We start from the raw sequence: 24,895 nt of genomic DNA, 5'->3' as shown, positions 1-24,895 counted from the left end.
TAACTGAAAGGAGAGGAGAAACGAACATGTTTTGAGCATGGGGCTGGGTTCGAGGGCTGTGAATGACCTCTCAATCTCACTCGGAGGGGCCATTTGTGTTGTAAAGAGCTCTGGTGGCGTAAAGCCATCGTATCATCTATAAAATTGAATCCTCCTGCCCACTCCTAGGTTATCGTGAGGATTAAGGAAATGACATACGGAAAGCAACTTGCAACAGGGTTTGCGTAAAGAAGGGCCTGACAAAGGCTAATTGCTTCCCTTATGCCTTCGTGTAGTTTGTGAAGAACTTGAGAGCCAGTGACATTTCATTCCTTTTTCGAGCTGTACCTTGTGTGTTCTCACCGTTGCTCATATTATTACTTGCCTTTCCTGGGAACCTTACTTCCCTAGCCCGCCCCGTCCCTCACACTCCTATCTTTTCTAGACTAAGTCTGCTCAACTTTTTAAGTATAGCATCAAGGCTTGGGGATCTGCCAGTTCAAGTTCAAATCTTAAGTCTTTTACATACAGGATATGTAAACTCTTGAGTTATTTATTCATCTGTAAAATGAGGATCCTTCATGCCAAAGAGCAGTAATTGCAAATTACACACTTATTTCATATGCTTGTGAGAATTAAAAGGGCTTCGTCAGTAAGCTATTAATAAATAACGTTACTGTTTAGCTTAGTTATATTGTTACCATGGTAATAGTGTTACCGTTTAGCTCAGACATGTCTTTCAAGAAGCGTTCCGGGAACCAGCCTCTTCCCAAAGTGGATTAAGTGCTCCTTCTCTGTATTCCTTTGGTGCGGTGTCCATCCCTTTCTCACTATAATAAATAATGAGTTTATTGAGGATCTGTTATGTACCAGGTGCTGTATTATGTGCCTTAGTGACTTTTCTCATTTACTGTTGACAACAGCCTTGTCTCTTGCCCATTTTTCAGTTGTGGAAACCGCAGCTCAGAGTTTGTTTTTCTCTGTCTAGTCTGAGTTTCCTCAAGTCAGGGGACATGTCTCCCTCATCTCCGTATCCCCAGTCTCTAATGTAACAGCAGAGGATAGCTTGCCCTTGAAGGGTTGTTAAATGGGTGGATGTGTGATTAACTTGTGCCAGAACACACAGGAATCAACAGGGAAACTGGGCCAAGAACTCGTGTCTTCTACTTTTAACGCAGTCCTTAATCTAGTCCTGTGTTTCTCTCTTCCCACTGCCTTCCATGTACCATGCTCTGGGTCCTTGATGGAGAGTTCTAACTTGATGTCTGTTCCGAAGACAGGAAAGTTTCAGCTCATTCCTGGAATAACCGACTTGCTTTTCCCCTTCTGCCCAGTACTGCCCCCACTTTCTCAGGAATTTCTTTTCCGGCTCCACCAATTACTGTTCTTTGGCATGAAGAGTGGCTTTGTGAGCCAGACGACTCTCTGGACAGATATCTGTGCTGGAGAGTTCATTACTTGCCCAGCTAAGGAGGGGAAGTCACTAGGACTTCTGCTCCAATGAGCAGTGTGTACAGACAGCCTGGCCTGACTGCTCTACTCTTCAGACTCCTGCTGTTGGCGTCTTCTCCAGAAGTCCTGTAAGAATTCCCTGTAAGGCCTGGGCTGTGGAATGGTATTCTTACACAACATGATTGCTGGGCGAGAACAGTGAGTGGAGGATTCCTGGAAACCTGAGTGAGGGTGACACTGAGACAGTGAATCTCCCTGCCTCTGTCTTTAGGCTTCCTTGCTGCCAGGAAGTTCTTCCTCTGGTCTAAATATATTCTTTCCTGATGAAATTTAAAGTCAGTTACTTCTCATTATGTCCTTGAGGGAAAACGGGGAAGAATGAAGAGGCTTTTTCTCTGCTTCGCATTTTTATTTGTTCCTACTTGTTGATAGTGATTTACTGGTGATAACTTCGAGATTATTTCAGGTAGCTTTCGCTGGGTAATAAACCAGCCCAACACTTAGTAGTTTAAAAACAACAGTTTATTACTTCCTCTGAGTTTGTGAGCTGGTTGGTTGGACCTCTCCTCGTGTTTTCGCTCATCCTCCGAGAGGCTAACGCCCTGGCTTCTTCCTATGATGGTCTTGGGGTTTCAGTGATAAGAGTGGGGTAACCCACAATGCTCAACACCATTGAAACCTGTGAGTACATCAGGTGTGTTCATGTCCTGTTGGTGAAAGCGAGTCATGTGATCAAGTCAGGACTAAGAAAGTAGAGGGATGGACTCTTACCTCGTTGGAAGGAGCTACAAAGGATTACGGCCAGTTTTTCCACTCGATCACCGTGACAAAACGCAGGGTTTGCATTCTGATGGGGCTACTTAAAATATGTAACCTTGGGCACGTCATTTAACTTCTCCAAACCTCAGGGAAATGGAGAAAATAGTCTACCTGCAAGCTTGTGAGGACTGAGATAATGCCTACAAAGCCTTTAACATTTTTTTTTTTTTAACGTTTTATTTATTTTTGAGACAGGGAGAGACAGAGCATGAATGGGGGAGGGTCAGAGAGAGAGGGAGACACAGAATCGGAAGCAGGCTCCAGGCTCCGAGCCGTCAGCCCAGAGCCCGACGCGGGGCTCGAACTCACGGACCGCGAGATCGTGACCTGAGCCGAAGTCGGCCGCCCAACCGACTGAGCCACCCAGGCGCCCCCTACAAAGCCTTTAAAATCGTGCTGACCAACATGGTGGGCCATGTGTGCACGCTGCTTAGCCAGCTGGATGAGAAGTTTTTTATGATGGCCAGCAACGGAAAAACCAATCTGCTTTGGTTTAAGCATCTCGAAACTTCCTCATTAGAAGGATCCTGGGAAAGGTCAGAGAACTTTTTGAAAAGTGGAACCCACACACTTGAGTCGGGCAGAGACCAGGGCTCCTCTGCTTGGGAGCCTGGGTGGTGGAAGCAGAAAAGCAGCTGCCCAGAGTCCACAGCGAGCAGCCGCGGGGTTGCGTCTGCCGGGCCAGTTAGGCCTTTTTAGCCTCACGTGTGGGAATGTGTCGGTGATCTAGAGCCAGGCACACCTGTGCTTAGACATTTTTCCGTGCGAGGAAGTGAAGTAATGGTAGTTGGGGAGAGACGGGCTGTTTTCAGGTGCCATTTAGGTACTGTTTTTTCAGCCACTTAGTAGTCCCTTGAAAGTGTTTCATTTATTTCGAGTCGACTGGTGAGTTGAAGGACCTTTGGTCCTAGTGAGATACCCTGCCTTGTGTGGGCATGTGGCCAGCCGAGAGGAATTTCAGTGAGGCCAACACCAGAAAGACCGCAGACTAGCGTCCCTAAGGTGCTGAAAATACTTGCAGGTTTATATAAGGAAACCGGGGGACAAAGGCCGCTGGGTACGGGCAGGTGGGCAGTACAGGTCAGGTCCGTCATTGTCCTGGGGTCTGTCACGCTGGCCTCGGGGCAGTCCCTATTGCTTGAGGGGGTGGTTTCGGTTCCCATCACAGGATGCTTTGCCCTCCAGGCCTTTTGCCTGAGTTAGAAGATGCGCTGGAAAGAAACAACTTAATTAGAGAGACCAGACTGAATCACTGTGCCGTCACAAGAGAGAAGAAGAAAAAAAAGAACGACCAGGGAGTGGGTGTTAGGTCAGTGAGCCCCCTGGGGGTGGAAGTCTTCTCTAGAATCTCTGGGTAACATTCTGGTGGATGGTCATGGGTGGGTACGTGCACATGTTCCTCCATGTTTATTTGCCCTTCTCGCAGTAGCTCCCCCCATCGGAGTAAAGTAATAAGTGTATTAATATTCATAGAATACCTACCAAGTGCAGGGTACTGAGTAAATCACTACAGGCATAAAGATGGCTCGGAAATGAATTGTGTTCTCTGGGAGCTTAGAGTCCAACAGGGGAAAAGTGACATGGCAGGACACAGCCAGTGTCATTTTTTTTTTTTTTTATGCACAAATCGCTGTCCTGCCAGCTTGCAAATAGAATTTGATGTGATCTCATTCGTCCAGATTCTTTGGTTGTGTCAGAAATCCAGTGCGAGATTACTTAATCAAAAGAGGGACTGTATTGCCGTGGGTTACCTGTTGGAAAGCTCGGATGAATACGGGGTTGAAATGACAGTGTCAGGAGCCTGCTCCCTCTCAGTTTTTCTCGTCCTGGTGTGGGCTTCCTTTCCAGTCTGAGTCTTCTCACTGGGGGCAGCATGGACCTCACTAGCCCCAGTCCTTAGTGCTATCTTCCGGAGAAAGAACTCGGCCCATTCTCCTCTAGGCTAGAATCACTGATTGGAGTGTCTGCCCACTTCTGGGCCAATCATCGGTTCCAGGATGGTCTGATCGACCCTCCCTGGTGATAAGCCCACCCCCGGAGCAGGATAGATGGGGCTTTCTGGTTGACACTGTCTCAGAAACACTTGCTGTTGGGAGGAGCATATCCCAGATGAAAAGAGGGGTTTTCTTACTAGAAGGGGGGGAGGCGGAACACATGCTGAAAGCTGCAAGTTAGGAAAAAAATTACTTGTCACTACAAACAGGAGTAAGCCCTGGGTCAGCAAGACAAAAGACTGCTAGCAGATCAAAACCATAATTAAACATTAAAGCAGGGGTGGACATACTGGTGGCCCACAGGCTACATATGGTCTCCTGCCTATTTTTGTAGGGCTTGCAAGCTAAGAATCGTTTTTCAGAATTTTGTGACATGTGATAATTGTGTGAAATTCAGATTTCACTGTCTATAATGAAGTTTTGTTGGAACACGGCTTGCTTATTTAAGTGTTTTCTGTGACTGCTTTTGTGCTATAATGGCAAAGGTGAGTAGTTGCTTGTGAAAGAGACCGTATGGCTTTCAAAGCCTAAAACATTTGTTCTGTAGTCCCTTTGCAGAAAAAGCTTCCTGACTACTGAGTTTTTGTTGTTGTTGTTGTTGTTTGTTTTGTTTGTTTTTGTTTTTGTTTTTGTTTAGAGAGTGCAAGCAGGGGAGAGGGGCAGAGGGAGAGAGGGAAAGAGAAAGCCTTATGCAGGTTCCGTGCCGAGCGAGGAGCCCCGGCAGGGCTCAGTCCCACGACCCTGGGATCACGACCTGAGCTGAAATCAAGAGTCGGCAGGGCTCAGTCCCACGACCCTGGGATCACGACCTGAGCTGAAATCAAGAGTCTGATGCTCAACTGACTGAGCGAGCCAGGTGCCCCTCCTCCGAGGGAACTTTAGAATTTAAGCACAAGGCCCAGCTCTGACGTTTTCAGCTTTCAGATGTTGATGAAAACATGGTGGGTGGCACAGGTAGGGGAGGGTTTTTTTTCCCTGATCCTGAAGCTCTGAAAGGAATTAACCACAAAGGTTTTGAGGCGATCTGTGGCAGGAGGTCCTAGGTGTGGTGCGTCCAGAGCTGACCAAGTGGTTCGGCTCTGAGTTACGGGGTGGGAGGGGGGTCCTAGCACGCGGCTGTGCTACATGCTTATAGCCGGGATTTGCACTCTGCCAGCTCATCCTTCTTCACCCACTGTAGTTATCAAGGGCTGATTTTGATCCAGACCCTGAAGAAACATTATATAAGTTAAATTCATAGGGAGTTCGTACGACTTGGCCCATCAATTATTTCTGCCTTGGCGTTGCTGGCCGATGAAATCAATAAATGCCAAGAGTAGTTTTAAGTTATGCCTCGGGTCGTTTTTCTCTTCCGTCAGCTGGGGCGGTGTGTAACCTGCCTGATGTTTATGTGTGGTGTTGGACTGGTAGTCCAGGCCTGCAGTGCACCAGAAAGCTGGCCTAGATTTCTGAGGGGCCGCGCGGCCGATGGCTCTCTTCGGAGCTCAAGTAGCTTGTACGCGGGCCATCCTGCTAGGAGTCTGCTCCAGGGCGGCCTTATTGCCCACGGAGCCGTTGGTTGGAATGAGAGTTAGGGCTTCTGCCTAGATTCTGGAAGTGTTCTGGGATCTCGGTCCTGGGGGACATCTGGGGGTCTCCATAGCACCTCTGGGGTGTGCTGGCAACAGCCACCACAGGAATTGGGTCCTCAGCCACGGTCAGGGTCTAGGCTCCTGAGGGCTTCCTCTCTTCAGTCTGACTTACTGTTGGCACCGATAGACAAGATTGGAAGTGGCCCAAGTGTGTTTTTGTGTTGTTGTTTTATAAGCTGTTTGTGGCAGACTCAGATATGATGAGTTTTTTTTTTAATTATTATTTTTTAAAACGTCTATTCATTTTTGAAAGAGACAGAGTGTGAGCCGGGATGGAGAGAGAGAGGGAAACAGAATCTGAAACAGGCTCCGGGCTCCAGGCTCTGAGCTGTCAGCACAGAGCCCGACGTGGGGCTTGAACCCACGAACTGTGAGATCATGACCTGAGCCGAAGTTGGACGCTTAACAGACTGAGCCACCCAGGCACCCCAACTGATGAGTTTCTGAGTGGCTTCTTCTGTGCACTGGCCTACCTGCCATGCCTTTTCTGGTGTCCTGCCAGGCTTCCTTGAGCAGAAAGTCAGGGTGGCCTCTGAGGCTGCACGCAGGGTTCTGTCCTGACTACAGTCCCTGTCTGGGTGGCAAGGGAGTGTCCCCTGTGCTTCCATCTGTGGGCTGCCCACGGTGTCCAGGAGGTGGCCCAGCTGCACCCCTGCTTCCTTTGCCCACCGGTCTCAGCTGCCAACCAATGGTGATCATCTCAAGGGGGCAGTGAATTTACAGGGAAAAACCAATTCCTTTGAACTGTGTCCAGACTGTTCCACCTTACAGATGGAGAGAAACAGAGAGTGGCTAATTAGTAGCTAGAATCCAGTATGCTGATCTCTTGGTGAGAACTGTGAGTCACGTTCTCTCTAGAATTACCTCAGCTGCTAGACCCACGGCGATGGATTATGGCTCCAGATGAGTGTGCCTCTTAGCTCTTCAGGCGAGGCAGATGGGCCACTGGAGGAGGGAGAGTGCTTCCTCAATCCCATCAGGGAAGCATCGTGGAGGAGGTGGTGTTTGCGCCGAGCTGTGCAGCACAGGCAGAAGTTACACAGGTGGCAGCACCACGAAAGGCGTCTCAGGTAGAGGCGAACACCTGAATCGTGGCACAGAGTCGGAAGACACAGGTACGTCCTTCCAGGAAAGAACAAGTCGTTTGGGTGGGCGGTCTGGGTTCCCGATGGCGAGTGGTGGAGTTCGGTAAGGGCTGCTTGAGGCCCTGGAGGGGGGGCTCTTCACTGTCCTGCTCAGGGGCTGGACATTATCACAGGCAGCGGGGAGCAAAGGAGGGCTCCTGTACATGGAAGTAAGGTGAGCTGTCCTTTGAGGACGAGGGCTCTGGCTGCTGTGGTAAGAGGAGCTGGAACGGGGGAGAGGTCGGTTAGGAGGCTGTTGCCCTGGTCCAGTAAGAGCTGACGGGGGTCCGAGTCAGGATAGTAGCTGAGTTGGGGGAGGGGAGGCAGGTGGGAGAGAGGTGGTCAGGGTTTATTCTGGTCAGCCCCTGGAGAGCAAAGGGCAGGTGCCGGCCAGATGGGGAGGGGAAGGGAGTCGGAAGGCTTGCGCTGTGACCCTTCCCAAGGCGGCTGTGGTACAAGTGGTACAAGGGAGTGTGAGGCCCAAGCTTGTGCCTCCAGGCCGTACCGGCTCCCTTTAGGAAAGGCCTGTTAGCCCAGGCTGAGAGGTGATCCTGGGAGATGTGTATCCTGTTCCCTCTCACATCACACAGCCTGCTTGCTTCTTTTTCTTTCTTTCTTTCTTTCTTTCTTTCTTTCTTTCTTTCTTTCTTTCTTTCTTTCTTTCTTTCTTTCTTTCTTTCTTTCTTTCTTTCTTTCTCTTTCTTTCTTTCTTTCTTTCTTTCTTTCTTTCTTTCTTTCTTTCTTTCTTTCTTCCTTCCTTCCTTCCTTCCTTCCTTCCTTCCTTCCTTCCTTCCTTCCTTCCTTCCTTCCTTCCTTTCCTCTCTCTCTCTTTCTTTTTCTTTCTTTCTTTCTTTCTTTCTTTCTTTCTTTCTTTCTTTCTTTCTTTCTTTCTCTCTCTCTCTCTCTCTCTCTCTCTTCTTTCTCTCTCTCTCTCTCTTTCTTTCTCTCTCTCTCTCTCTCTCTCTCTCTCTTTCTTTCTAAGTTTATTTTTGAGAGAGAGACAGACAGCATGAGCAGGGGAGGGGCAGAGAGAGAGGGGACAGAATTTCCGTATCTGGCTCTGCTGCTGACAGCAGAGAGCCTGATGCAGGGCTTATACTCACGCACGAACCATGAGATCATGACCTGAGCTGAAGTCAGACACTTAAACGACTGAGCCACCCAGGAGCCCGCACAGCCTCATTTCTAAGGGAAACATGGGGCTGGGACTGCCACTGTCCTCAGTTACTGGTAACTTCCCGAGGAGGACCACGGACCCAGGAGAGCATGTCTGGTGAGCGAGCAAAGAGAAGATGTCATTAACCATCACCTGAGACAGCCCAGCTTTGGATGCGCATCGCCACAGAGTGACAGTGTAATCTAGTGGGTGCATCTCAGTGTGAGGATGGGAAACAGTGTTCAGCTTGGTAGCATCAGATTCATGAGAAACTGATGTGGTGGGGTTTTCTGTTTCCACGTGGAAACCACACATTTCAAAGTTGATAGTTAGAAGTAAGTGTCTCCTGCCTGTGAAGTGTGTGCAGTGCTGTCATTGGGTGGCAGTGCCAGGCGCTCAGTCCCCAGAAAGCTGCCACCCAACGGGTGGCCTCAGAGCCCCCTGCCTCCCTATGTCATCCTGGCTGCCCGCAGAACCTTATAGAAAGTTCTGTCCAACTCAGCCATTGGCTCCCTGATTGATCAGCTCCCTGACCGATCCTATCAGAGTCATCGTCTCTGAGCCTCATCTTCCTCCTTCCTTTAGGGGTAATCTCTTCTCCATCTTCTGGAACTGTCCACAGGTTCGGATGAAACTGTAGGGGCACGTGTGTATAACAGCCTCAAGGTCGTGGCATTTAAAGTTTTTTTTTTAAGTTTATTTTGAGAGAGACAGCAAGAGGGAGAGAGAGCACAAGCACTGGAGAGGGACAGAGAGAGAAGGAGAGAGAGAGAGGGTCTCAATTTCACGAACCGGGAGATCATGGCCTGAGCTGAAATCAAGAGTCAGACACTTAACTGACTGAGCCACCCAGGTGCCCTAATGTTGTGGCATTTAAAAGCCCACTGAACATATAATGTTCAATAAACTAGAAACTCCTAAGAAGCTTCTAGGCCTGCTTGGAGCTAGCTAGTGAGTAGTAGAGCTAGAATTCAAACCCAGATCTGCCTGACTGCAAAGTTGGGGACACCATTTCCATACAACACTATATGTGTACTTAAAATGTAATTTTCGATGTCGCTTAATAAAAACCAATGGATATTAGGATTCCTGGCTGTTTGTGCACACTAATTAGCTCAAACAATAAAGGGACCAAACCCCAGGAAGCTAAGAATGCAGCCGTCCTGAGCATAACGGTGTCCAGGGCCTCAAACGCCATTAGGTGTTAGACTTCACTTAAGATGTACGTATAAAAAGATTCTCTTAGAGTGCTCTCATTTGTTGCTCTTTGTAAATTTTTCTTTTTCTTTCTTTTTTTTTTAATGTTTATTTTTGAGAGAGAGAGCACAAGCGGGGCAGGGGCAGAGAGAAGAGAGAGGGAGACACAGAATCTGAAGCAGGCTCCAGGCTCTGAGCTGTCAGCACAGACCCCAATGTAGGGCTCGAACCCACACACCATGAAATCATGACCTGAGCTGAAGTCGAATGCTTAACCAGCTGAGCCACCCAGGTGCACCCCTCATTTGTTTCTCTTTGATCGTGGCTTTATCCTGTCTGGCTGGCCAACTCTACCTTGTGAGAAGCATCGTCTCTGGCTTTAGTCTGATTAGGGAGGGAAGAGCCCTCCACCTTCTGTTATAAAATCCTGGGGAAGGACTGATTGGACTGATATGGATCATGTGCCCAGACCTGCTGGGATCAACGTGATGGGGATAGGGGGCAGTGAGTGGCCTGGCGTGTTAGGGGCCGGGGTCATCGTTCTCTGCGGTGTTCACCCAGAGCGGTGATAGCTCAGAGGGGGGAGCACTTCTCCCAAAGAGGAGTGTGTGGTATGGGGAGGGCCCTGCTCAGTACACTCCGTGAGGACCGTCCGGTCCATCTGGCTCACATTTGTCCTTAGATCGGTAAACACACTCGGCTAAGTGCTTTTGTTTGGAGGCCTGTCCCAAGCTAAGCTAGAAATGACTGATGAGTGGCCTCTTGACCTCCTTTTCCAAACTTCTCTGCTGCGTGATGCGGACTGTGACCCAGGCACAAGCGGTCATGCCTTACTTGCTTTGGTGGAGCTTGGACCACCATAAATTCAGTGGTGTTATTAGAAATTCTCACTTTATGTTTAAAAATGAGCAGATCTCTGGCTATCACTACGTGTCTTTTTTCCATCGTCTTTTTTCCCCAGTCTCTTGTGGAGCAAAATTAGCCTTCAGTGGGCCAAAAGAGTTTTTGTTTTTGTTTTTGTTTTTGTTTTTAGTTAATTGCCCTTTCTTGAATTGTGGCTGAGAAGTATCCAAGTTAGCCAGCATTGTCTTCCTGCCTGCGGGTGGGTGATTGGCTTTGAGATAGATTGCAGATCTGCTGTCCTCTGAATTAGCCGGGAGCCTGCAGGGGGAAGTGTGTGCTTTAAGGCAGTTTCTTTTAATGGAAAAGCTACTTTGTGATCTTTGGCAAGTGGCATCTATCTCCTTAAGCCTTGATTTCCACGTCTGTAAAATGGGGCTGCTCTGCCAAATATTAGGGGGTCATTGAAAATGAGAGACCAAGACTCCAGGACCCGTGTTTCCCTTGAATACCCCTTTTCCTTTCTCTTTCTTTCCCTCCCTCCCTCCCTCCCTCTCTCTCCCTTTCCCCTCTCTTTTTGGTATAACCTCTATACCTTTTGCCGTGGCTTTTGTTAACATCCTGTTTTAAAAATGTTGACCATTTCTTGGAATGGAGTGTACTAATGAAAACCAAATTCTGAAAAAGAAAAGAAAAATGGATTCTGAACGCCTCCAGTATTACCTAGCTTAATTGTCAGCCTTTGTGTGCCTTTTGGGTCAGGAAGGAAGTGGGAAGCAGCCTGTCCTTCCCTCTGTCAGCTTGTCCTGCAAGCGGGACAGGGGGCTGGCTGCAGTTGAGAGGGAAGCATGCATTCACTCCCAGCAGAGAAAGTTTTTCTCTCACAAGCAGACCCAAGTCAGATCCTGTTCCCAGATGAAGCTTGTTATGTCTGTAACGTGGGCGGCCCTCTTCCCTAACCACAACTTATATTTTTATTTTTTATTATTTAAAAAAATATTTAGTTTGAGAGAGAGCGTGTGCTGGGGGTGGGGGCACAGAGAGAGAGGGAGAGAGAAAACTCCCAAGCACGCTCCACACTCAGCACAGAGTCCAACACAGGGCTCAATCCCACAACCCTGGGATCATGACCCGAGCCGAAATGAGGAGCCCCCCCAGCATAACTTTAAAAAAAAACTGAGATAAGATTGACACATCACATTGTGTTAGTTGCAGGTGTACAACGTGCTGATTTGCCAGATGTAGCTATTGGGAAATGATCACCACAGTAAGTTTCGTTAACATCCATCCACACAACATTTTTTTTCTTGGGATGAGAATTTTTAAGATGTACTCCTAGGGGCGCCTGGCTAGCTTGGTTGGTAGAGCAGACGGCTCTTGATCTCCGGGTCGTGAGTTCAAGCACCATGTTGGGTATAGAGATTACTTAAAAAAAAAAAAAAAAAAAGAAATATATATACACACATATATATATATATATATATATATATATGTGTATATATATTTAAAGTAATCTCTGTCTGTATATACATATATACATATATATACATATATATATGTAAGTATATATGTGTGTGTATACACACACACACACACACACACACACACTCTTCTAGCAACTTTCAAATGTATGATTCAGTATTGTTAACTGTAGTCACCACATTGTATGTCACATACCGGGAATGTATGTTACATACCGGGAATCTTAAAACTGGAAGTTTGTACCTTTTGACCCGCCGTCGCCCGCAACTGAATGACGGCTTTTCTGAAACTTCGGAGTACAGCTCAGCATTTGCCGTGTCATCTAGAGCCCAATTATCTAGGCTCTGGGTAATCTGTTGTAGCATCAGGTAGCCATTAGCTCCCTATGCAGTCTTGCCAGACGTCTCCCTGACTCTCAGCCTCCGTGTCTCCCATCTGTACACAGGAGCGTATAGCTTGCTTCTCATTGGTGTTCTGAGTGTTCGAGAAGACTCGGTAGTTAAAAGGCCTGGCATAGTAAGGCCTCGGTGACCCCGAGCTCGTGTGGTGTCTTCCCAGGTCGGCTGGGCTCCCCTGCCCCTCCACCCCAACCTTGTCTTTCAGCTGTGTCCGTTCTCCACAGGTGGGGGCTAGGCAGCTAGGGGAGAAAGCTGTGCTTCTGGGGAAGGTTGGGTGGGAAAAAGAGCTTAGGGTTCATGGCTAATTGAAGTGTTTGGCATTTTCTCTGAATGTTAATATCTTTGCTATTTAATTAGCTCCCTGAGGTCATGGATGAGTCAACCTGGAGGTGGCTCTGTGGAGACTGTTATTTGACCTACCAGGGTCAGCCACCTTTCCCTTCTGACTCTTCACCTTTAAGAAGGGTTATTAAGGATCTATTGGGGTTGCTAAGAAGAGGTCCTTTGAGGCCTGAAGTCACCATTTAAAAATCTCACTTGTCTTTGTCTCTTTAACCTTTAACTCACTATCCAAAGTCATCCCACTTTGGGTTTAGCCTTTGTCACAGATGAGCCAGAGTCTGGTTTGCTTGCTGCTCTGGGGCCCTCATTTCTTTTCTTCTTGTTTCTCTTGTGCCTCTGCTTCCCTCCCCTGCTCCCCTGCCCTTCTGTTCCTTCATGCCCATTTTCTTCCATCTTGTCCCCCTCCTGCCCCGCCCCATAGTGAATGCAACTTCCTGTAAGATGTTCTGCCAAACAAAATGAGGTTATAGTACCCTTTGGGAGGCCGACACCTCGCTTCATCTGCCTGAGAGGGACCTTGCCCCACTCGTCAGCCTAGCACGGAGCCTGGCCGATTGGAAGAATTCAGAATATCTGTGCACAGTGCCCTGACCATCTCTCTGTCTTTGCCGTTAGCATCATACACATGCACACATGTTCTTGTATTTTATGTTCTGTCTCCCCTAGTGGTGATGGCCTTCAGGACAGGGAGAGGAACTGTGTTCTTTTTACTCATAGCTCAGTTGTAACTGTTCATAGAATAAACAAATGACCCACTGAATTATTTAATCCAAACCTCTTGTTTTAGAGTGGTAGGAAACACTGAGAAATTAAGTTGAAATCATGCGCTCTTGGGGGAAAAAAATCAAAAGGCTTTGAACACTGGTTATTTCTGGGGCAGAAAATATGAGAGAAGAAAATATTTCTTCCACTTAGTTTTTGCATAAAATCCCCTTATTTGTTTTTGAAGAAAGAGGGCTTACCCACCCTCACTGTTGCTGAGCAGTGTGGGGGTAACAAACCTTAGCCTCTCATCTGTTTCCTGAAGAAGGTTGTCAACCTGGGGGCCTCATGGGTGCTGGATGCTTCCTCAAGAAGGCAGCCTGGCCCACCAGGTCCTGGGTCTCCCCGCAGCCTTGCCTTCTTGATATTGGAGGGTGAGAAAGGGAACCCAAGGCCTAGAGAAGGCCATGAGTAGAGAGGGCCCGGGCCCCTGATTTGAACAGCAGTCGAGGTTGCTGCTAGGAAGGATGTGAGAAGAAGCCCAATGAGATCTCCCCAGTTTCAGCCCTCCCAGGAGCAGGGCAGTTTCCCAGGTGGCGGAGGGGACCCAGAAGAACTTGCGCCTCAAAATCGCCGTGAGGGTGAGTGGGAAAGAAGCAGGTTTTACGTGCAGGGGCCAGCACAGAGTGGCAGGCCTGAGCCTGGGCAGGAGGACATGGGGCTGTGTCACAGCACAAAGCTGGGTAGAGGTGAGGCGGGAGCAGTGGCGGGCTTGGAAAGCCAGGCTGAGAGGCCTGCACCTGACTGCGAGGCTCGGTGCAGGGGCTGTCCCACCGGAGGAGCACCGCTTGCTCTGCAGGACCAAGTGAGGACGCAGATGCTGGGGGCAGGGGCAGAGGAGGGAGGGCAGCAATCGTGGAGACCAAAGAGGGGGTGCTGCCAGTTGGAGGAAACCATCTCTCTGGCCTTGTCTGACGTGTGCCTCTTTCGCCCCCAGAGGAGAGCCCCATTTGGCCGGGGCTGCCAAGGAGAGGCACGTCCCGGCGTGGTGGCTCAGCCACGTGTTTTGGACTTGAGTGATGGAGAGTGATTTGCAGGTCTGCAAGCTGCTTCGTGTCCCACCTCCCGGGTCTCCGGGAGGGGCTGTGTGCGGTGCGTGTGGCCCCTCAGGGTTTCCCTCCGCTCCTCTGACTCCATCCCCCATGGTCTCTGCAGCCTCCCAGCCGGTGTTGTTCCCTGGCGTGGGGGAAGCCAGAGCTGACAGCCAGGGATTGGGGAGAGTGGTGTTATATAAGTTCGGAGGAAAAGAGGCTTGCTTGCCATGTGAATGGAAATCAGATCCAAGTGGTTACAGAGGCCGTGCAGCCACTCCTCAGCAGCCTGGAGAGAAGCAGAGCGAGGGAGGAAGCCAGCAGAGGAAGGAAAACCCGGGTGGCCGGGGTGGTGGGGGGGGGGGGGGCGGGGGCGCTCTCTGTTGGGGAGGGCGGAAGCAGAGCTCTGGTGCCGTAGGCTGCTCATCTTGCAGGGCGGCCTGTGGAAGAATCCTCTGTCCCTGTGGTGTGGCGTGCCACGTAAATGCCCACACTGCATTAGGTTGGTCCTGGTCGTCACCTGGCAGGGTCACAAGAGCTCTGATTGTCATCACTGCATCGCTGACAGGTGGCCGGTGCTAGAGAAGCAGGGGGACTGGCTCAAGGCTCCTTTTGGAGTGGGCGGCAGGGCGGGGATTTGAACACAGGTCTCTTGAGTCATGGCCGCCCTTTTGCTTGAAAATGGGGCCTAACCTGCCTTGGGCACATTTGGGAGGTGAGGGAGCCCTGGCTTGGTGGCCCAGGTACTGGGGTGAAGGGCTGGGGCATTTAGTGGCAAGTGTAAGAAGAGGCTCGTGTTGGAGGGCCTCTTGCGCGTTCTCCCCATGGCACCCCCAGGAGTGCTATTTCCTCGCGGCCCTCCCCAGCTCTGGCTGGCCGCTCAGCGTCCCTGCCGTACCCCCACACTAACCTCTGGGGTCAGGCATCTGTCCTCTGTTCGAGGAGGGCCACAATCCTGTATAAGTGAGGACCAGAGGCTCCTTGGCTGGCAGTGTTTGTCGGAGCCTGCCCTAATACTAGGTGTGGGCAAGAAACAGAAGAAAAGTTAGTCCCTGTGCTTGAAGTCGTTCCCCAGGAGGATGTGTGACTCCACCCGGGTCATTGCTCAAGGGTCATTCCTGCACAGAGGTGCCCAACCCCCCACCTCCCCGCCAAGGTGTGTGTTCTTACCTGGTTTTATCATTTTTATTCTCTTCATGGCACTTGAGACCACCTGACGTTGTGCATTTGTCGGGTTTTGTCTGTGCTCACACTATAGTGTAAACTTCATGACAGCAGGAGCTCGATCGGTTCTCTTGCCGTTGTCTCCCGGTGTCTGCATGGGCCCTGGCACAGCGTAGGGCTCGGCGAACATAAGTGGATGGGTGGAACAGAGTTGCGTCATATGGCGGTGGGCTGGGTGGGAAGAGGACAAGCTAGGTGTCAGAGAAGGTCCGAGTTCTGGGTCCAGCTTCACCCAGTTTTTGCAGTGTGACCTTGGACAAGTTCCTAGACCGTTTTGGGCCTTCAGCTGAAGGGGAGGAACCAGACTCCCTCTAAGGCTACTTCTGATGCCTGCATTCTAGAGGTCTGTATGTAGGAGACACAAGGAGCATGACAAGGAGTTTGGAAAGATCTCGTGTCCTGTGCCATGATGAAGGCTAGGTCTTGAGAAGACACACCAGTGGCTCGGAGTGTTTGCGTATGTACCCGGTGAGTTCAGAGCCGGTCATTCACGAGTATTTAGGAGCACCTACTGTGTGCCAGTTACTGTCCTGGCTTGGGGGTTACAGTGGTGGGGCAGGCAGCCAGCAGCCCTCCCCTGGTGGAGCTGGTGATGGGTACAGAGAAGCTTGAGCTGGCTGAACACAGTTTATGACCTGACCCAGCCTTGGAAATGCGGGGGGGTGGGGGGCAAGGGAAGGACTTACTGGGATGCGAGAGGGTGAGTTTTTTTTTCACTTTACCCTTGGAAAGATACTTACATAGACTGTTCGAGTCTGTTTAAGGATAAATACAGGCATATATCATCTTATTATGCTTTGCAGGTGCTGCATTGTTTACATATTGACAGTTTGTGTCAGTCCTGCGTCAAGCAAGACTATGCCATTTTCCAACAGCATTTGTGCACTTTATATCTCTGGGTCATGTTTGGTAGTTCTTAAATTGCTCAAATTTTCATTATTTGTTATGGTGATCTGTGATTATGACCAGCTAAAATGGTTAGCAGTTTAAAAAAAAAAAAAAAAGATGTTTATTTTATTTTGAGAGAGAGGGCATGAGCAGGGGAAAGACAGAGAAAGAGAGGGACTCCCAAGCAGGTTCTGCACTGCAGAGCCTGATGTGGGGCTCGAACTCACAAGCCACGAGATCGTGACCTGAGCCACAATCAAGAGTTGGACACTTAATAACCGACTGAGCCACCCAGGCGCCCACAGTTAGCATTTTTTAGCAATAAAGTATTTTTAAATTCAGGTGTGTACATCATTTTTTTAGACATGATGCTGTATATTTAACAGACTATAGCCTAATGTAAACATAACTTTTGTATGTACCTGGAAAGCAAAACATTCATTCGACTCTCTTCATTGCGATATTCACTTTATTGCAGAGGCAGAGAGCCAAAGCTGCCACATCTCCGAGGTGTGCACGTAAATGCATTCAGCTGAGGGTACTGAGGGAAAAAATAATAAAGTGGGAATAGTAGTTCTAATAGGTTTGAATTATGGGGACTTGGTTTGTTCCTCTAATTCTCCAGGTGCTCTATATGGTGTCTCTGTTACTTCGTCAGAGATCGATTGCCTGTCCCGGTTTATGTTTTTGCCCCGGGGTATGGACTGCTCTTGATGGGTCTCATTGCTGATGTTGTGCCCACAAAACCCTGGCCTGGGGACTTTTACCAAGTTCCAGCGTCGTTTTCCCACCTGTAAGTGAGAACACTTGACCCCGCTCTGCCCACTCTGTAGGGAAGTTGTTTGAATCAGGGAAGGTGGCGGAAGAAGAACATTGGGAAGTTTACCTCCCTCTGCAAAGGGAAGGGTCAGTGGACTAGTAGTGATGTGGCAGCTGGGTGGGAAGTGGGTAGGGCCCGAGTGCGGGGAAGGGGTTGGGGCTGGTTCCGTGGCACTGCCCTGACTGGACCCCACAGGGCAGCGAGGGACTGTCCTTGACTGACAGCTGGCTGCAGCTGTGGAGGCTGTTTGGGAAATGACATCACTGAAAATGATTAAGTCAGCTTCCAACCCCTGCCACAGCTGTGTGCTTGGTATCTAGGTCAAACATAGGAATTCCTGTCCCCATCCCATCTCTAGTCTTTGGTCTGAGCCTCAGCAGGCAAATAGGTCTTATTATTTGTTTTTTTTCTTCCTGCCTTATGATCCAACCACAGATACTGTATCTTGCCAGGAAGGGTGATTGAAACAACAAACTTGGAAATCTTGATTATTCCTGATAATGGAGTCTTTCCTGTGGGTCATGTGTTTAGGTCTGGATTCTCAAAGAGTGAAAATCCACTGACTTTCTGTCCTACTTGTACAACAGGTTGTTATTTCCTCTCCTGACAGTCTTTTCTCGAACCCTGAACTAGGGGGAATGAGGGACCTTGGTGTCCAGTGTTTGCGAGCCAAGGGCTGGTTTAGTGGTGGCAGCCGTCGTTGGACTCACAGTTGGGGCTGGTCTGTCTATAGAGTGCTGATCCTCCTCCCTCTCCCTGATCTACCTGTGTCAACTCCCTCCTTTTCTTTGTTCCCTGCCCTGCAGATGTCAAGCCTTCCAACATCCTAGTGAACTCCCGTGGGGAGATCAAGCTCTGTGACTTTGGGGTCAGCGGGCAGCTCATCGACTCCATGGCCAACTCCTTCGTGGGCACAAGGTCCTACATGTCGGTATGAGCAGTGGGTTCCATTTCTCACACGTCTTGCATGGTTAGGGATAGGAGCCAAGTGGGTGGCTTCCCCTGTAGAGCCAGAACCTGTCCTCGGTGGTAGAGGTGGGGGAGAAAGAATGAAGGATGAGGCATCATGGTCCCTCCCCAAGGAGGTGGCAGCCATGTTCTCTTCTCTCCCCGATGCCATGAGCTCCGGGAGGACAAGAATAGGGCCATAGGTGTCTCAGTTGTCCCTAGAGTCTGGCTTGGGGCCTGGCATGTGGTAGGTGCCCAGGGAGCGCTTGGTGAGTAAATGGCTAGTGTGCTCCAGAGAACGATTCAGAAAGGGGGGAGTGTGACACTGGGTGAGTGCTGGCGTGGGGCAGATAGAGGAGTGTTAGGGTGAGTGGGGATCTGCACGGAGCGGGCAGTGAGTGTAGGCATGGGTTAATTGGAGGGGCAGGCACAGAGGCTGGGGCATCCCGGCACATCGTGTTTTCTGTGTTCTCGTCTGTGTGGTGGCCCTGTGAAAGTGAAGATATCGCTCCCATTTTAGAGATGAGGAGATCCAGATGCAGAGCCTGGACTGAAAGCCAGGTCTCCTCGCCAGTTAGTCCTCACTCAGTCTAAGAACTGAGCAGCTAGCATTCTGGACCACTCAACTGCCAACCGCAAAGTTCGAAATCAGTCAACACACTGCGGGACCTATTGATCCAGGGTTAGTGGTTTGGGTCTTTGTGGTTACATGGTCAGTTCCAAAATAGTCCAGTATTCGAGTTAGTGAAAAAATCCCTTGGGAGACATTAATGATGTCTAAAAAAAAGTATAATTGTCAGAATAAAGATTTTTTGTAGAGTTCTTGAAATATATGTGCTATTTCAATTAACACTGAATAAAAATAATGCTTTGTATAGCACCGTATATTTTTTTCCTGACTCTTCCGACTCAACCCATACTTGGGTAGCATTTTGCAGCATCGAACATACATTTTCGTTTGGTTTGACCTTCTTGGTAACCCTAGTAAGGAGAGCAGGTATTTTGTTATGTCGTTATGGATGTTAACACTGGGTTCATCAGCTCCACTTTATAGATGAGGGAACTGAGGCTCAGGATCACACAGTTTACAAGTTGCCGAGTTGGAGCGTGAACTCGAGTCTCCTGACCCCAGATCCTTTGCCTTTTCTCCCGCTCCATGTTGTTCAGGAACAGTCAGTGAGTCAGTGGTGGAGCTGGTCTTAGAGCTCAGCTCTCCTGACTCTCAAGGCTGGTGTTTTGTTTTTGTTTTTTTAATGTTTATTATTTTGAGGGAAAGACAGGATGTGAGTGGGGGAGGGGCAGAGAGCTAGAGGGAGACACAGAAGCCCAAGCAGGCTCCAGGCTCTGAGCTCTTGGCACAGGGCCTGATGCAGGGCTCGAACCCATGAGCCGCAAGATCGTGACCTCAGCTGAAGCTGGATGCTTAACTGACTGAGCCACCCAGGCGCTCCTCAAGGCCGGTGTTCTTTCTACCCTGTGCACACTTCATTTGTGACCCATGTTCCAGAAGCCTCATGTTTCAGATGAAGGTGACAAGATGAACCTCGCAGCTGGGCTTTGGACAAGCTGTGCTGCACATGCAAGACAGTGACCAGACTGGGCAAAGCTGGAGCCCCAGCTGAAGTGGCAGCCAGGGTCCAGCCAGGCCAGGGGCTGTTAGCTGAGGGCAGGTTACGGGGAGATGGCAGTGAGGAGGCGTGGGTCAGAGCCACAGGAACCACCGAGGGTTTGAACGCAGTAGCTGGGGGCAGGTCAGAAACCAAGTGAAAGCAGTTAGTGGAAGTTCCAAAGAAGACAAAACGCATCAGCAGATTTAGGGCCGGGGCCAGGACCAGGACCCGGACCGAGCAGGACAGGCCACTCCCTGTGGTGCAGGCAAGCCTCAGAGGGGCAGGGAGTCCTGAGATCTCCCTGGAGCCTCCATGGAGACTCGCCTGTCCCTCTTCTGTGTGGGCCTGGATGAGCTCACAGGTGATCATAACTGTGTCCACTTCTCCTGCAGCCAGAAAGACTCCAGGGGACTCATTACTCCGTGCAGTCGGACATCTGGAGCATGGGGCTATCTCTGGTTGAGATGGCAGTCGGGAGGTATCCCATCCCTCCTCCCGATGCCAAGGAGCTGGAGCTGATGTTTGGGTGCCAAGTGGAGGGAGATGCGGCTGAGACGCCACCCAGGCCGAGGACCCCTGGAAGGCCCCTCAGCTGTGAGTGGCCCCAGCTCGGACTGCCCTTGCTGCTGTGGTTTCTGGGGGGCTGATTCTCCGAACATTCTCCCAAGACTCATTGCCTGTCTCTGGATGCCAGGCTGGGGGAAGGGGGGAGAAGCAGAGCAGGGGTCTCCAGGTGGGTGTTAAATTGTTTCCGTGGACAGCTTGCCACGCTTTGTTGAGTGCCTACTGTGTTCCTGGCACTGCATTTAGTACTTTTATATGCGTTACCTAATTTTTAAAAATCCTGACTGGTTTTTAGGTAGATTTTCTTTGAGATAAAGTTCACATAACGTAAAATGCACATTTTAAAGTGGACGGTTCAGTGGCTTTTAGTATATTCTCCCATGTTGTGTAATCATCACCACTGTGTAATTGCAGAATATTTCTGTCACCCCAAAAAGAAACCTCACCTCCGTGAGCAGTCACTCCCAACTCCTCCCACCCCCACCCCCTGGCAACCACTCATCTACTTTCTGTCTCCATGGATTTGTCCAGTATTGTCTAATTTTAATAGCAATCATGTGTGAGCACTGTTATACTCTCTTAAATGTGAGGAAACTGAGGCACCAAGTGCCTGACTTGTCGAGACTACATATGTCATTGTCCACGCCTGAGTCCTAGGTGCCGAGTGCTGTGCCGCACCGCTTGCCTCTCTGATCACGAATACTGGGAAGTAAACCTGGTGGCGGGAAGGTGCTGGCCGAGCCACCATCTTCTGATGTAATTCCTGCCGGGACATTGCTTTGTGACCAGGAAGGCCTGTCCCTGAGGCCCTCATGGAAGAGGGTGTATGTGAAGGGAGAAGCAGAGGGCAGGGGTCGCTGATGGTGGGTCCCGGGAGGGGCTCGTGGCTGTGGCCCCTGAGGCTGGCTGGGGACTCTGGAGTTTAGTAAAAGGAAGAAACCCAAGTTCAGGGAGAATGAACAGTTAAGTCCTCAAGCTCCTGAGTTATCGCCTCATTTGCTCCTCTCTCAGTACAAGGAAGGGAAGAAGGGCGAACATAGTGACCCATCTCCCCTTCACCAAACTCCAAACTAAGCTCAGCAGCCCATGGATTTGCCTGAGGTCGCAAACCTTGCAGGTGGCAGAGCCCAGACTCCTACCCGGCTGGCCGACTCTGTGGCCTTTGCTGTCCCCTCTGTCCTCGGCCTTATCTGAGGCTCGTGTCTCTGCTTGTTGTCCACCACCCTGTTCTGGTCCCCAGGACCCATGCCCCTGGTCCCTAGCCTCAGACTGGCAAATAACCTCCTGTCTGTTTTTCTGAGAAGCGTTTTCTTTTTTCTCGTTATAAAATCTGTAGCATATGGAATGGACAGCCGACCTCCCATGGCAATTTTTGAGTTGTTGGATTACATAGTCAACGAGGTAAGTACCGCGCAGCTTCCTTGACCTCGTATCTGCTTCTATTAAGAAAAGACTCCGTTGATTTGGGAAGCCTGTGCGTTGTTCCCACAGTGGGGCTGCTTGTAGGGCATCACGCTCTTGGAACTGAGCGGCTGGTTTAGAGGCTGCGGGTGCCCCTTCCCCAGGGAGCATATTTGGGTAGCTCTGAGTTTCTCGTCCTTTCTCAGATTCAGGAGCCTCCAGTGTGGCCATTACACTCCTTCATTCACCACGTATTTCTTGTGCACTTACTGTGGGCTACGTGTGCACTGTGGGGTGGTGCTACGCATGAGGTGGGGGGGCCACAGACGGGAAGACAAAAGTCCCTCGTCGTGAAGACCATTAGGTTATTAATATGGGAGGCAAGGCAAGTCCACACATACCTGCAAATTAGGGTTTCCGATTGTAAGTGCCATTAAAAGCAATAGATGTAAAAAAATGACAATGTAGAAACAGGTATGGAAAATATTCCCTGTAAATTGTGTGGAAAACATTACAAAGTAGTATGTGTACTGTGATCAGTTCTTTAACAAATCTGTATGCATATACGTACATACAAAATCTGAAAAGCAGTAGGAAATGGTGGTTCTCTCTGGATGGTGGAAATTTCTTTTGGCTTATTGCTGCTGGCTGGCTTTAATGCAGAGAACACACATTATTTGTGTAACGCACCTATACCAGTATGTTTAAATGAAAAAAGGATCAAGGAAGGGGGAGACTGCCCAGCATTCATCAAATCCTGGCTTGAGGGGGCGGGGAGCGGTGGCACAGAGGGGCTGGGGCAGGGCTCCCAGAGGAGCGGGGCTTTGCTGCGGCAGGATTTCCAGAGGTAAGGCCAGCATCCCCGGCCTCAGGTGTGGCGTGGGGAGTGGAGGAGGGGCGAGGTCTGTTAGCTTGGGGAGGCAGCTGGAGGCCCCACTCAGCTGGGGAACACGGTAAGAGGCATGGCTCTGTTCTCTTCAAGAGACTAGCGGGGTAACTTTTCATACTTCCTTACTGCTCTCTAAAACCAGACCCCAAAAGGCTCAAAATGGTCCCTGTGTCCATTACGAGCCAAACAGGGAAAATCCTGCTTCACCCCATTAGTTACGAAATCCCTAGGGAGGTTCACTTGCCTGTCCTTGCTGTCTGCACAGCTTTATGCTAAGCAGTGAGACATGGGACGAAGTGCAGCATGTGATCTTGGCTGCTTACGGACTCAAGGAAGGCACAGCGCCTTGCATTTGTGGTAGTGCGGAGAGCCATCCTCTGTTGCTGGGACCTGAGCTGGGTGGTGCTGGGTGGGAACCGCAGGGAAGAGAGAACCTGAGTAAATCAGCAGCCGCCGGTCTGGTCTCCTAGTGTGCCCGCCGCCAGCCTCTGGCGGCCCGGCTGGTTTCATCCTCCTCTTCATACAGGTAAGGAAACTCAGGCTCCGAGATGAAAAGTAGCTAAGTTCCTTCCCCCCTAGTGTACTTCCTTACCACCCACTCCTCCCAGCTCCCCTCCCTACCCTCCCAGGAGGCTGGGCCGCTAGGTCAGGTGTGGGCACCTCACAGCCCCTCTTTTGCCCGGCCCCCATCCTACTTGGGACTCTGGAGGCCAGGCAGTCAGCCCCTTCTTTGAATGTTCCCTTCATCCCCCTCAGCAGCAGCGACCATCTGCAGGGTGGGCCTGAGAGCTGGGTTTTTAGTCCCTGGCCCCCAGATCAGTCTCATTTGCCTGGTGTCGTGGTAAGTCCTTCAGGGCAAGAGGGTGAGGCAAGGCTTTGTTGGTAGTGTGTTTAATTGTCAGTCTCTGATCACCTGTTGGTCGGGGCTACACATCAAGGCAGTGACATCCGGGCACTGTGGGAGTCCACTCACAGGGAGGCTAACACTCCGCCCCGGCACAGGTCACAGGAGGGTGGGTCCCATTTCCTGGGTCTGCGTGGAACACACGAGCCAGGTGCTCCAGGAGCCCTGTCCTGTGTCGCCCTGCGTGACCTCCACTGCGTGCCCTGGGAACACGAGAGCTGTTGCCAGTATCCTAGCATCGATGCCCGCAAACAGCCTCCTTCCTGAAGTGTGCAGGGAACATTCTTCCAGACCCAGCCCTCTCAGCTGATGTTATATTAATCTTTATCCGCTGCTTCTTCGGGGTATAGCGGAAAAGGGATATACATTTTACGATTCAGCCTTCTGTGTCTTCCACGGGTGCTGTCTTGGCTGGGTTATGCCTGGTGGTTAGCACACACCCCCTAGCTCCTAGTTCCAGGACACACTCCAGGGTTTACAGTCGGATCAGCTAGAAGGGTCCCAGAGAGAACGAGGTCCTCCTCACGTCACAGAAGGATAAACTAAGAGAGAGAAACTGATTTGTCACTGGCCCCAATTCCAGCTGTGGCTTGAGACAGTGGTTCCACCTGGGTGGCCCAGGAAGCAGCCACTGGCTTCTAACCCTGGTCTTCCCTTGGTTGGTTAAGGGCAGCACTGTCCTGAGGCCTGGGAGAGAGGGGGTTTGTGGGGAATATGGCTGGAGAAGGAAGCCAGGCATTTCTTAGGTCTTAACCTGTATTTACAGCCTCCTCCAAAGCTGCCCAGTGGAGTATTCAGTCTGGAATTTCAAGATTTTGTGAATAAATGGTAAGTCAGCTCCTCACTCTCTGGAGATACGCTGGTTTTGTCGGCCTCCCCACCTGGTCTTGGGAAACGGAACTTTGCCCTTTCCCCCACGCCTCCAGAATGCTAGGACTTCATCACTGGGCTGACCACAGCACTGGGTAAAAGCTGCCCCTCACCTGCCCTACAGGGATTGGCACATTGCCTTCTGATCTCAGGTTAATTCAGCACTTATGAACCTGCAGGCATGCCACAGTGCTAGAACGGGAAGGTGAATACAGGGTGTGGGGAGGATGGGCATGTAACGTGAAGTAACTGGAGTTGGAGCCAGTGCCAGGAAATCTCTCCGACATTATCTTTCTTTCTTTAAGCCTCATAAAAAACCCAGCAGAGAGAGCAGATCTGAAACAACTCATGGTAAGTCCATTTATTTCCAGTTTATACACGACCCGCTTATTCATTTGTTCTCGGTCGGTCATCGGTCCAGTCCTCCTACAGCCCATTCCCCGCTGCCTTGACCAGTATGGTCCCATTGACCCTGGGGCTGCAGGATCCTAAACAAAAGGCTCCCGTGTCCACCCGTGAGCGTAAAGGACGAGCCGAGGGAAGGAGCGGGCCAGCCCACTCCTTCGTGGG

The 24,895-nt window shown here is 50.3% G+C and overlaps 1 protein-coding gene across 2 annotated transcripts in view; it reads left to right on the top strand.

The window, feature by feature from the left end:
- MAP2K1 (mitogen-activated protein kinase kinase 1) overlaps positions 1–24,895 on the top strand; it is an 80,607-nt gene that overhangs the window by 54,028 nt on the left and 1,684 nt on the right. For both annotated transcript variants that reach the window (XM_058737299.1, XM_058737300.1), the window contains exons 6-10: positions 17,946–18,070; positions 20,090–20,291; positions 21,598–21,662; positions 24,222–24,283; positions 24,631–24,676. In XM_058737299.1, coding sequence (XP_058593282.1) covers positions 17,946–18,070; positions 20,090–20,291; positions 21,598–21,662; positions 24,222–24,283; positions 24,631–24,676 — 500 coding nt within the window. The remainder of the gene's footprint in view (positions 1–17,945; positions 18,071–20,089; positions 20,292–21,597; positions 21,663–24,221; positions 24,284–24,630; positions 24,677–24,895) is intronic.

This window comes from Neofelis nebulosa, chromosome 7 (assembly GCF_028018385.1).
Source record: "Neofelis nebulosa isolate mNeoNeb1 chromosome 7, mNeoNeb1.pri, whole genome shotgun sequence".
NCBI lineage: Eukaryota > Metazoa > Chordata > Mammalia > Carnivora > Felidae > Neofelis > Neofelis nebulosa.
Note: the sequence above shows the minus strand (reverse complement) of the source record. Positions and strands in the feature narration are given on the sequence as shown.